The following is a 13,032-nucleotide window of genomic DNA, read 5'->3' on the forward strand; positions in this document are numbered from 1 at the left end:
AATAGAATCTATGGATTTTTGCACTTAGTGTAAGTTGCATAGCAGCAGATGCTATTTACACTTAGCGCAAGTACCATCTAATGCTATTCGCACTTAATGCAAATAACTACTGCCTTTGAGATAAATACACAGAAGACTTGCATGTCAGTGAGCAACCTAGTGCTGTTGGTTAAACAAATGATTCAATTACATTCATAAATCACTTGTTCAATTCTTTAATGAATCATCCTTTTGAAAAATCAAATGATTCCATGACTCATTCATTAAGAATGTAATATTTGCCACCACCTACTGGTGGTTTTAGTTTCATATTTTAAAAAAATCATTTATTTCCCTCCCCATCATTTTATATTTCAGTGTTCAAAATGTTATATTAAAAAGATTAATTGCATAATATTATTTATGCATTTATAATTTATTAAGCAACTAAACTTGAGAAATCTAACAAAATATGTTACAAAATACGTTTTAAAGCATGTGTTTTGTAATCTGTAGTGAAATGCATTTTAAAAATAACCTTCCCAACCCTGGTTATGCACAGAGTCATGCTTGAGAAGCTGATTTAAAACACTGACAGAAAAAAACGAGGTACAGTATGCTTACAGTACTTGTTATCGTTACCTACAGTCATGGTAAAATAAATCACATTTGTTAAGTAAAAGTTTTTTACAGGACAATTACCTTTGCTGAAGTAGTCCTCTGTGTCCGGGGTCGAGCCTTCTTCCCTTATGTCCTGTGAGGCACTTCTGGTTGCGACACCTGATGTCTCATAATCCTCTTCTCGGCCTTGTACATCACTGATTGTGTAAGTGTGCGATGCCTCTTGAGTTGAAACAGGCACTTTGTCAGGGCTGTTGCACAGTACAAAATTGCTCCTCTGTATTTCACTGTAAGCGGGGGGCGGCATTATGCTGGCCGAACACATGGGCTGTGCTGAAGGGTCTGACCGTGATAGCTGATTTAGATCTTGTTTTAGTCTCTCTGGTGACAATGTCAGTTGCACATCTGGGTACTTTCTGCAGTCTTGTTCTTGCTCAGGACCTTGAGATGACCTCGTTGAAGAGTCTTCTTTTTCAGCAGTAAGGTCTACAGGAGTTCTGAAAGCAGTCATTGCCCAGTAAGTACCAGGACCAAGCCTCTCCTGTCTCACTTTCACTTCCTCCTGGGGAAGAACAACGTTTTCCACCAGTGGAACCTGTGATTCACAAAGCTGTGCCACAGGGGGTTTGTAGGCTGGTGGTTTCCTGTTGTGCCTGTTGCTAGAGGATGGGGCATCAGTTATTACAATGGGACACATGTGACGAGTTACTGGATTTACACTGACCAGATCATACCCTTGGTTCCCTTCAGCTAATCTACAAATAGATCGCAGTTGGACTGATCTAAGAGCAGTTGGAGTGATGGCCAAATGGGCTGAGCTGGGCACTGTGCTTGTTGCACTCTCTGAAGTAGAAGCTGCAGTGCGAGCCTCTGCTGCAGCGGCGGCGGCTGCGGCTGCAGTGCGAGCTTCTGCAGCCGCAGCCGCAGCAGTGGCAGCTTTCTGCTTATTCTGGTGGAGGATGTGCATCTGATTTCTGTGAGAAAAGTGCTTGCTGTGAAGAGCACTTAGGTCAAGGTGACTGGGGGGTATGGCATGGAAGTCAGTTTCCCTCCTGGAGGAAATGCCTGGGTCTCGGACTGAAAGCTGTGGCTGTTGTAGGGAACAAAGTGAAGACTTCCTTTCAGGGACTTTGGGTTTCCTTTTGCCACTCGTTGGAGACAGGGGCCCTGGGAAGAAAGCGGAGGGGAAGGATGATGTAGGTGTTTCCGACTGACTAGAATATCCACTGGAAGGGGATGCCAAGCCCACCAACTTTTCAGGGGAAGCCAGCTTTAAGTCAACTTCAGGTGGAGGAAGAGTTGGAGAAGTAGGTCTGGACCTGGGTTGACAGGCTTGCATTTCTGCACATTCTGGTGGCTTGATGCATTCAATAACAGTTGTACCCATAGCAGTGCTAGAGTTGGACAGAGACCGGTAAGGGTCATTTGATTTCAAGTCATTGTGGAGCCAGAGGTCTGCATAGTCTGCTTGCACAGCACCTTCATCCTTGAATGAATGTGTGTCTGAGGAACTGAATGGAGAGGAGCAGTCAAGCATGTCCCTGACATTCTCCACTCCCCATGCGCCAAGTGACTCAAGACCTGCAGTGTCAAGGTGCCCTGCAGAATCAGCCAAGTCCAGCTGCAGTTTCATCTGCCTGGAAGACAAGGGCAGCGGCAACTCACAAGTAATCTTTGGTTCATCCTGTTCTAGAATGTTCACACCACTGCTTGTTTCCTTTAATGAAGAGCTACGTTTTGGTGGGGGTGGCTTGGCCTTTGGTTTTTTTAAGGAGAGACATGGTCTGCCCAGTGTCCTGGTGGCTCTATACTCTGACTGAGTGTATTCACCCATGCCAGGTGCTATATTTCCACTTGGGCCACAGTCAGGGTCAATGGCTGCATAGTTGTAGTAGCTTCTGCTACCCTTAGGACCACAGTCAAAGTGCATGGAGGAATAAAATCCTTCAGTGTCAACGGTGTAGTGCATCTCAGATTTCCTAACGGATGCTTGGTCACTGAAACTCTCGTAAGTTTCCCCACTTGAATAACTGGGGCAGCTGACACCACTCTCATCCTCTCTGGAATGCTTTGGGCTGAAGTCTTGGGGACAGGGCTGATCCTGCTGGTCCTGGGTGCAGTTCCACTCACCATCACTAGCAGTGCTGACCCCTGCATCATCCATCTGATCAGTAGCCGATGAGGTAAAAGAATTGGATCGCTGCCCCTGTCCTTGTGGCTTGTCAATGTGGTAGGGATCAATTATGAAGCCAGTGGTGTCATCAATGACATGGGATCCAGTATTGAGGGAGAGTTCTGAATCACAGTGTGAGGATCCAGTCAGGGGAGGAGAGGCAGCAGGCGGAAGAGTTTCAGATGTCTGCGATGGGCAAGTGGAGCTGCTTCCACTCCAGTTGCCGCTTGAGGACTGGTGATCCTCTTTATGGTCCATCTGGCTACCTAGCACTCCTGTAGTGGAGGCAGAGTGGATGGGGCTGCTGAAAGTATCAGAGCTGGAGGAAATCTCACAGCTCCCCATGTCAACTTTGCGTGGGAGTCTAGATCTGCCTCTCTCAATCCATGTGTGGTCAGGGCTTTCCGAATGCTGCATGCGCTTGAGGCTTCCAAACTGGAGCTCTGACATGGCCTGGTCATCAGTGCTCTCCTCCTCATCCTTCAGAATTCTCTGTCCTGGACCTGGTAGGAAGTCCTCAGCTTCATACGGAGAGAGCTCTTCATCTTCCTCTTCGTCATCTTCATCATCATCTTCATCATCATCATCATCACTGTCATCTTGGTCCTCATCCAGAAGCCGGCCACCCTCACGTGGTAGACTTCTAGAACGGATACGAGTGGCTGATGCAGCAGCATACACAGTATCAGAGCGATCCGGCAGGGATGTGATGTTTCCAGTGGAGTGAGAGAGAGAAGCTGGAATCCCCTGACCCCTCTGGGCACGGATACGCCTCCGGGATGGAGCAGCAATCAAGAAGTCATCTGTCTGACAGCCAGAGTCCTTGGTGTGCAGAACTCGGCCACTCAAGGAGAGCTCCTCATGCCACAATGACTTGTGTGGGTTGGCATGGATGATCACTGTTCTCTCTCTAGCCACAGGTGATTCGTCAGAGTCTACAGGGAAATCAGAAAAACAATACTTAAATTAAATCTATATGAAGATAAAATTGAAGAAAATGCGACCTGTGGATGTTAAATGAAAAGAATAAGTTGCTTTAATGAACTTGGACTTTAGATGTAAAGCATCATTTGGCCATACCCATGTCTTGTTGAACTCGTTTGGGGATGCCAGTGATCGTTTTTCGCCTCCTGAGTTTCCGGCGTCTCTGTAGAACCGACTGTGAGTGAACAAGAGAGCAGCGAGCACTTGCTTCTCTGTCAAATCCAACACCTGTGAAGAAAAATAACAGTCTCAGAAGTAGTTAAGCTCAGAACTATCAAATTATTTTTGAATTAATTTTACATATATATTATTATAATATATGATACAATTGTTGGTGTTTTTAGTTTGTACTGAATCTGAAGTAATGTTGCTTACCAGAAACATTTATTGGAATGATACAGGATGAAATCCCTTGAGAGTCATTCTTTATTTTCTTTTCTGGTGTGGGAAGAGGCAGGGCTTTGGACCAGTTGTTCTTTTTGTCCAAGGTGGTAGGTACATTGGGAACAGGACATTTAGGCCTATGGCTCATCACTGGCAATTCACCATCTGTTTCTGTATTGGTTCCAGCCTAATGTGGGATGATTTTTGAACTGTTAAGTACTCAGACAATTTATGATCAAATTCACATACTGTAAACACACAGCTAAATGCAAAGAAATAATTGTATCTACAGGATCATAAGTTTTATACAGTGGCCCCAAAAACTTTCAGACACTTTTGGAGTCACACTTAATGTATGGATTTCACTGCATTAGAAATATACAAAAAAATGGCAACTGATGCCTAAAGGGACCAGCAACTTTTTGGTTACCTACGTCCTTCTTTAAGAAATCCCTAAGTCAAAGGCAAGTGAGTGATTTCATTCTTTGGTGAACTACCCCTTTATTATTTTCTCAAAACAAACTTCGTTTTCAATGCAGACATTCATACATATATGAGGCTTAAGTGTCCAAATACTTTTTGGGACCAGCTGTATTAGGTTGACATCTACATACATACATGTATTGCCAAATTCCCATTTTTCTGTGTTGATAAGAAATGCAGCTTTGATTATGAGGCAGAAGACACACACAAAGAGAGAAGAAGAATAGATGAAACATAGGCAAAGAGACTGCATGATTTTTTTTTTCTATGAATGCATGCAAATGTATAAAATAATGTCTTTCACGAAGGACAGGTTGCACCCTAGGGAGTAAATAATACAGAAATGAAATCCAAGGTTTTACTCACACAAAAAGCAGTGGAATAGAAGGAATGATCTCACCATATCTCTGTGATACTCCAAATGCAGTATAGCATCAAATATTTCAATTTATCTCAATATAATGCAACAAATAATACTGAGCTGTCCCACTTAACATGGTGCTATTTAACAAATCACATAAACTGTCATTTATACAATAGTATATTCTTTAACTGATTCTGCTTATACAGTAAATGCAAACACATCCTTTATGAAGTAATTTACTTCATGATCATTAGGATTTACTGTGACAATGTTATTAGCAATCCCAAATACATATCTTCGCAGATCCTGCTAACTGGCTGAATTGCCATGAACAGGCATGACGCATTTTCATCTCAAGGAAGTCTTGTTCTACCCTAATCATGTTAAAACAACGAAGAATCTATTAGGAGCTAGAGGTAATAAGTAGTCTTTAATGGGGTAAAATACCTTTCTAATCCAGGGAATGAAGTAACAACACTGTACAGGGGAGGAGGAACGGGAACGCTGAAACTAAAATTAAAAGATGGAAAACAGAACTTAACAAATGACAAAAAGTTGTGCTTGATAAAAAAATAAATGTCTGATATGATGTTTCTGAGAAGTCCATGGTGAGCACATGCTGCGAGGGAAACGGGGCGACATATACACACACAAAACAACACAGACATGTTCTCTTTTGGAACTGTTTTTTGTGAACAACCTTGAACACTTGAGATGTTTGTGGTTCAAGTCTGCAACATACATGCTGAAATTAAAGGCTGTAATCTGATGAAAAAGGAATTTACTAAATTGAATTGTTATGGAAAGACTTGAATCAATCTGGCACCCATCCAATTATCTTGGCAAAACCTGTACTTTGGTAACCACCCCCCCCCCCCCCCCCCCCCCCAAAAAAACAACAACAACAACAACAAAAAACAGACAGAGGTCAGGAGCCTTTTTGTCAGATTTAAAAAAAAAAAAAAAGATGTAATTTACCTTTCTGAGGACGGGTTTGAATTCAGCCTCTTTGGCTGGTCTCTCCTGCAGCAGTTAAATGCAATAAACAAAACAGGTAAATATCCCAGAATACCTTTGACCACCTTTAAAATCACACGCAGCTGCCCATTTTACTCTTGTGCATGTTACCATATGAAAATATGTAAAACATTTAAAGATGTAAAACAGAGTACATTATAAATAACATAAATTATAAATAACCTCCTCATTCCAAACACCTAGTACACTGGACATTTATTTATTTATATATTATTGCTCTATGGCAACATTATGTTGTCAGGCCAACTTTTAAGTGTTTCTACACAATTCATAGTTAATATTGATTGGTCATATATAGAAAGAGTTTGAGGCTCAGCTTATGAATAAAATCAGCATGTCAGAAAGAAACTCAACTCAACTTTGATATTTGTCATGTTCATTATTATGGAGTGTTACTATGATGACCAGGAAGATTTTTCTCATTCAAGAATTTCTGACCTGTTAAGTTACACTTTGCACTTATGCACTGACACTTTAATGTAAAAATGCATTATAGGGCATGCATTATTAATAATTACACAATTATTGAATCTATATGATTTAACATGTTAAATCAATATTTTACATGCAGTAAGCACAAGAAATCATGAAAATACTATACACTGAACACACACACACACACACACATATATATATATATATATATATATATATATATATATACAGTATCTCAGTGAGTACATCCCTCACATTTTTGTAAATATTTTATTATATCTTTTCATGTGACAACACTGAAGAAGTGACACTTTGCTACAATGTAAAGTAGTGAGTGTACAGCTTGTATAACAGTGTAAATTTGTTGTCCCCTCAAAATAACTCAACACACAGCCATTAATGTCTAAACCGCTGGCCACAAAAGGGAGTACACCCCTAAGTGACAATGTCCAAATTGGGCCCAATTAGCCATTTTCTCTCCCCGGTGTCATGTGCCTCGTTAGTGTTACAAGGTCTCAGGTGTGAATGGGGAGCAGGTGTGTTAAATTTGGTGTTATCGCTCTCACTCTCTCATACTGGTCACTGGAAGTTCAACATGGCATCTCATGGCAAAGAACTCTCTGAGGATCTGAAAAAAAATAATTGTTGCTCTACATAAAGATGGCGTAGGCTATAAGAAGATTGCCAAGACCCTGAAACTGAGCTGCAGCACGGTGGCCAAGACCATACAGTGGTTTAACAGGACAGGTTCCACTCAGAACAGGCCTCGCCATGGTCGACCAAAGAAGTTGAGTGCACGTGCTCAGCGTCATATCCAGAGGTTGTGTTTGGGAAATAGACGCATGAGTGCTGCCAGCATTGCTGCAGAGGTTGAAGGGGTGGGGGGTCAGCCTGTCAGTGCTCAGACTATACGCTGCACACTGCATCAAATTGGTCTGCATGGCTGTCGTCCCAGAAGGAAGCCTCTTCTAAAGATGATGCACAAGAAAGCCCACAAAAAGTTTGTTGAAGACAAGCAGCCTAAGGACATGGATTACTGGAACCATGTCCTGTGGTCTGATGAGTCCAAGATAAACTTATTTGGTTCAGTTGGTGTCAAGCATGTGTGGCGGCAACCAGGTGAGGAGTACAAAGACAAGCGTGTCTTGCCTACAGTCAAGCATGGTGGTGGGATTGTCATGGTCTGGGGCTGCATGAGTGCTGCCGGCACTGGGGAGCTACAGTTCATTGAGGGAACCATGAATGCCAACATGTACTTTGACATACTGAAGCAGAGACTGGGCCGCAGGGCAGTATCCAACATGATAACGACCTCCAAGATGACGGTCGTTGCTAAAGAAACTGAGGGTAAAGGTGATGAACTGGCCAAGCATGTCTCCAGACCTAAACCCGATTGAGCATCTGTGGGGCATCCTCAAACGGAAGGTGGAGGAGCGCAAGGTCTCTAACATCCACCAGCTCTGTGATGTCATCATGGAGGAGGGGAAGAGGACTCCAGTGGCAACTTGTGAAGCTCTGGTGAACTCCATGCCCAAGAGGGTTAAGGCAGTGCTGGAAAATAATGGTGGCCACACAAAATATTGACACTTTGGGCCCAATTTGGACATTTTCACTTAGGCGTGTACTCACATTTGTTAGGTTTACACACTAATGGCTGTGTGTTGAGTTATTTTGAGGGGACAACAAATTTACACTTATACAAGCTGTACACTAACTACTTTACATTGTAGCAAAATTTCTTCAGTGTTGTCACATGAAAAGATATAATAAAATATTTACAAAAATGTGAGGGGTGTACTCACTTCTGTGAGATACTGTATATATAAATACATATACAGGTACATCTCAAAAAATTTGAATATCGTGAAAAAGTAAACTCAAAAAGTGAAACTTTCATATATTTTAGATTCATTACATGTAAAGTAAAACATTTCAAAAGTTTTTTTTGTTTTAATTTTGACGATTAGAGCTTACAGCTCATGAAAGTCAAAAATCAGTCTCTCAAAATATTAGAATATTTACATTTGAGTTTCAATTAATGACCATCCCTACAGTATAAATTCCGGGTATCTCTTGTTCTTTGAAGCCACAATAATGGGGAAGACTGCTGATTGACAATGATCCAGAAGACGAACACTGACGCCCTCCACAAAAAGGGTAAGTCACAGAGGGTCATTACTGAAAGGTGTGGCTGTTTACAGAGTGCTGTAGCAAAGCATATTAAATGCAAAGTTGACTGGAAGGAAGAATTTGGGTAGGAAAAGGTGCAAAAGCAACAGGGATGACTGCAAGCTTGCGAATACTGTCAAGCAAAGCTGATTCAAACACTTGGGAGAGCTGAAGCTGGAGTCAGTGCATCAAGAGTCACCACGCTCAGACGTCTTCAGGAAAAGGGCTACCAAGCCAATTCTGAAACACAACGTCAGAAGCATCTTACCTGGGCTGTGGAAAAAAAGAACTGGACTGTTGCTCAGTGGTCCAAAGTCCTCTTTTAAGATGAAAGTAAATTTTGCATTTCATTTGGAAATCAAGGTCCCAGAGTCTGGAGGAAGAGTGGAGAGGCACAGAATCCATGTTGCTTGAAGTCCAGTGTGAAGTTTCCACAGTCAGTGATGATTTGGGCTGCTATGCAAAGGTACCAAAAGCTGGTTCAATGACCATGGTGTTACTGTGCTTGATTGGCCAGCAAACTCGCCTGATCTGAACCCCATAGAGAATCTACGGGGTATTGTCAAGAGGAAGATGAGAGACACCAGACCCAACAATGCAGATGACCTGAAGGCCGCTATCAAAGCAACCTGGGCTTCCATACCACCTCAGCAGTGCCACAGGCTGATTGCCTCCATGCCACACCGCATTGATGCAGTAATTCATGCAAAAGGAGGCCCAACCAAGTATTGAGTGCATAGAAATTAACATACTTTTCAGAAGCCTGACATTTCTGTTTAAAATATCATTTTTTTACTGAAATTATGTAATATTCAAATTTTCTAATATATAAATATATCATTTCTAATATATAATTTTCTATAATTCTAATTTTCCGAGACACTGAATTTTGGGTTTTCATTATCTATAAAATAATCATAAAAATTTCAAGAAATAAAGGCTTGAAATATTTTATTCTATGTGTAATGAATCTATATAATATATGGATGGGTCTCACTTTCTGAAATGAGTGGCAAAAAATATTGACCTTTTTCACAATATACATTTTGAGATGTACCTGTACAGTCTATATTTTGAAAGTATTTCCATGTATATATTTAGATTCATATAATTGATATTATTTAGAAATATTTAAAATGTTTAAACATAACATATTTTTATTAAATATATACATACATGTGTGTGTATTTATATATATATATATATATTGTGACGAGTCGGCTGCCTCCCCCCTGTCCATCATCACCACCCCGTCCCGTATTCGCCGCCCTTCACCAGGCTCCCGACAGGAGTGGGTGTGTGAGAGAGGAGGGGCGCTGAAACAGCCAGGGCTGGCGGCGTGTGATGAGGCGCACCTGACGTGAATAGAGCCTCATCACCGCCGCCGTTAAATGCCGAACGCGCCTCTCCTCGGGAGACCGGCCTCTCCTCGGGAGACCGGTCTCTCCCCCGTGCATGCACGCTGGTGTCCTCGTGGGTCCAGGAAGGGAGCGTCGAGGAGGACTGCCGCACCCGTTAGGCGGCTGACGGGCCAGGAGGCCGGGCCGCCGAATGCCCCAGAAGCGCCGGGATTTCCGCAGATGGACGAAGCTGCGCCAGAGACGCCGCCGCCACTCGCTCCCGGCCCCGAGAGGGGAGCGCGTGCGGCCACCGGACTCCGCCCCTTCCCTCCTGAACACTGCCCTCCTACACAGCCCCGCAGCACGACGAGGACACCAGATCCCTGTTTATTTTGGACACTTTTCCCCCTTTGGACACTTTATTTTAATATATTGTTTAATAAAAACCTCTCCGAGGCTTGACGCCACGCCCACTGTGTCTGTCGTTGGCTCCTCCCGCCACAATATATATAATAAATATACACAGTACACACATATATTATGTAGACAAAAACTTTTATTTTGAATGCGATTAATTGCGATTAATCGTTTGACAGCACTAAATATATATACATATAACACACACACACACTTATATATATATATTTATATATAATTAATGTAATTAGCCAATTAATATTGGTTTATTAACATTTCTATAATTGCATGTTTTGTAATATTTCCTGTTCCAGGACTGAGAAAGTTAAAACAATATAAATAAAAACCCTGAAACATGGCAAAGTACATTTCAAAGGGATGGTATCACAGAGAATGTGCACACAATATAAACAAAAATAAACTCTTTACCCTCCTCTGGATGTTTTGCACATCACTCTCTCTAACGCTCCTCTCCTGGAGTTTATGGCAGGAGAGAGCATGCTAGTTTAGGCCAAAAATATTTAGTTGGTCTTATAACAGTTTTTGTTTTAAGATAATCAAATCTGGTACTGGGTTAGATCCCCACTATACATTTGACACAAAATCTGGGTTGTGAAGCAAAACCATCTGAGAACCACTGATTTTTGAACCTCCTCTACATGAGTGGAGATTAAATGTTGTGTTCTTACCAGGCGTGAGTGCCGGCTCCTCTGCTCCCGCCTTCTGAGTTTGTGAGTTGAAGGGAAGGTTGGCATAGGTGGGGCCACAGATATTGATATGGTGACCCGACCACGCTCTCTGCTGGTTGAACGCTGACGCTGCTGCTGGTCTGTAAAGTAAACACACACACACACACACACACACACACTCTTCAGCTGGCTGAGCTATTTTACTCTAAACTAAAGTATGAATTATAACACTTTCTGTTTTATAGAATTTACAGACTACCAACTGCTAACTAAATTGTTAATGTGTAGTAGGCCTCTAATGGATTTGTTACATATTGACAATTTACAATCAATGTTCTGGTCACATTTATGTGTAACTGATGGAAGTAAAATTGATTAAAGGGGAAAATATCAATTATGCTATGATGGGTCACATTGAACTTGAGGCAATGCCAAATTATTTAATCATTCAAACACAAGGTGGCAGTATGAATCAGCTTTTCACCAACAAACTTCCTTAATGTTAGCCCCTAAAGGCATTTTAAGGTGATGCATGATATTTTTTTCTTTTTTTAACATGTTTTTTCTCATATACCAGCTTAATATAATTTAATATATCTACAACTTCAAACTCATTAATTTAGAGCAGAATTTAATAAGGTATCTTACAGTTTGCCTTCAATACTGAAAACTAAATACTGTAGATCTCAAAGCTGACATACAGCAAGATACAATGGGGAGATAAAATATGGTGATGGTGTTAACCCAATAGTCTGAGCTGCTCTCACTAAGGTTTGAGGTTCATTTCCAGGTAGACTCAGGAACCTGATAGCTGTTTCGACAGATTCAGGACTACATGGAAACACATTATTGATTCCTGAGGGGAATTCCAGGATCATAATTCTCATCTATCCTGATCTGTCACTTTGCTACACTGATCTATCGCTATTGTGGCCCTGGGCAGACCACTGAACCACAGGGGGAATTTGGTTACAACTGTTGTGATATAAGATATGTATGGATGAAAAGAATCATAAAAATCAAATGCCACTGTAGTTTGGAACCCAAAAAATGTGGGCCCAGAAGCCTGACTCAGTACCTCTGTGCAGTGCCCGCAGGTTGAGCTTGGCATGTCGGTGTAACTCTTCCAAACATGGTGGACGTGTACAAGTGTGGAACAGGTTGTGTTGTAGATGCCATGGAGCCTGATAGTGTGATGTCAGTTTACTCTCAATGTCCAGATTTGATACCGCTAGAGAGAAAGACAAAGAAGTTACAAGGTCAGAAATCTGAAATATGTACAGGATTTTTATTAAAACGTCTATCAAATAAGAATCTGCTAAGAATAGGATTAGATCCTACTGGACAGAGTGAATTTTTAATGCTTATTTGATTTCATTGAATCTTTACGCACTCTCTACAGGAGTTTAAAAATCTTGAAAGGTTTTTTTATTTCTTTGTGATGTTCTACAAAGGGAACTATGTGTTCTAAAATAACTACATTAATTTGTATTGTGTCAGAATACTGTCAGTACATTCCCATCAGAAACCTTCATAATAAGTTCCAAATTATGTAAATCCAAAAAAGGAATACTTTATAAACCAATGAATAGGAATATACTCTACCGTTTAAAAGTTTTAAAGAAATAAGTACTTTTATTCAGCAAGGATGCATTACATTTATACATCAAAATTGAAATATAGAATATATGACTTTATTTTAAAGTTATTCATTAAATGATCCTGAAAAAGGTTTTATAGCACAAAATCAGCATATTAGAATGATGTCTGAAGAATCACGTGACACTGGAGGCTGGAGTAATTGCTACTGAAAATTCAGATTTGCTATTACAGGAATAGATTAAACAAATAAATAAATTTACATTTTAAAATATTAAATTAAATTGTAATAATATTTCTGAATATTATTGTATTTTTTACCAAATTATTTTTATCAAAGGATGCAGCCTGGATTTG

The 13,032-nt window shown here is 41.0% G+C and overlaps 1 protein-coding gene across 1 annotated transcript in view; it reads right to left on the reverse strand.

The window, feature by feature from the left end:
- The window catches only part of LOC306855009 (actin remodeling regulator NHS-like), a gene marked incomplete at both ends in the record, with an annotated part of 55,721 nt that overhangs the window by 2,602 nt on the left and 40,087 nt on the right, over nt 1–13,032 (reverse strand). The window contains 8 exons of the mRNA XM_079393381.1: nt 682–3,708; nt 3,854–3,985; nt 4,133–4,328; nt 5,436–5,498; nt 5,967–6,011; nt 10,817–10,861; nt 11,026–11,216; nt 12,155–12,307. Of these exons, the coding sequence (XP_079249507.1) occupies nt 682–3,708; nt 3,854–3,985; nt 4,133–4,328; nt 5,436–5,498; nt 5,967–6,011; nt 10,817–10,861; nt 11,026–11,216; nt 12,155–12,307 (3,852 nt within the window). The remainder of the gene's footprint in view (nt 1–681; nt 3,709–3,853; nt 3,986–4,132; nt 4,329–5,435; nt 5,499–5,966; nt 6,012–10,816; nt 10,862–11,025; nt 11,217–12,154; nt 12,308–13,032) is intronic.

This window comes from Barbus barbus, assembly GCF_936440315.1.
Source record: "Barbus barbus genome assembly, chromosome: 35".
In the NCBI taxonomy this organism is placed as follows: Eukaryota; Metazoa; Chordata; class Actinopteri; order Cypriniformes; family Cyprinidae; genus Barbus; species Barbus barbus.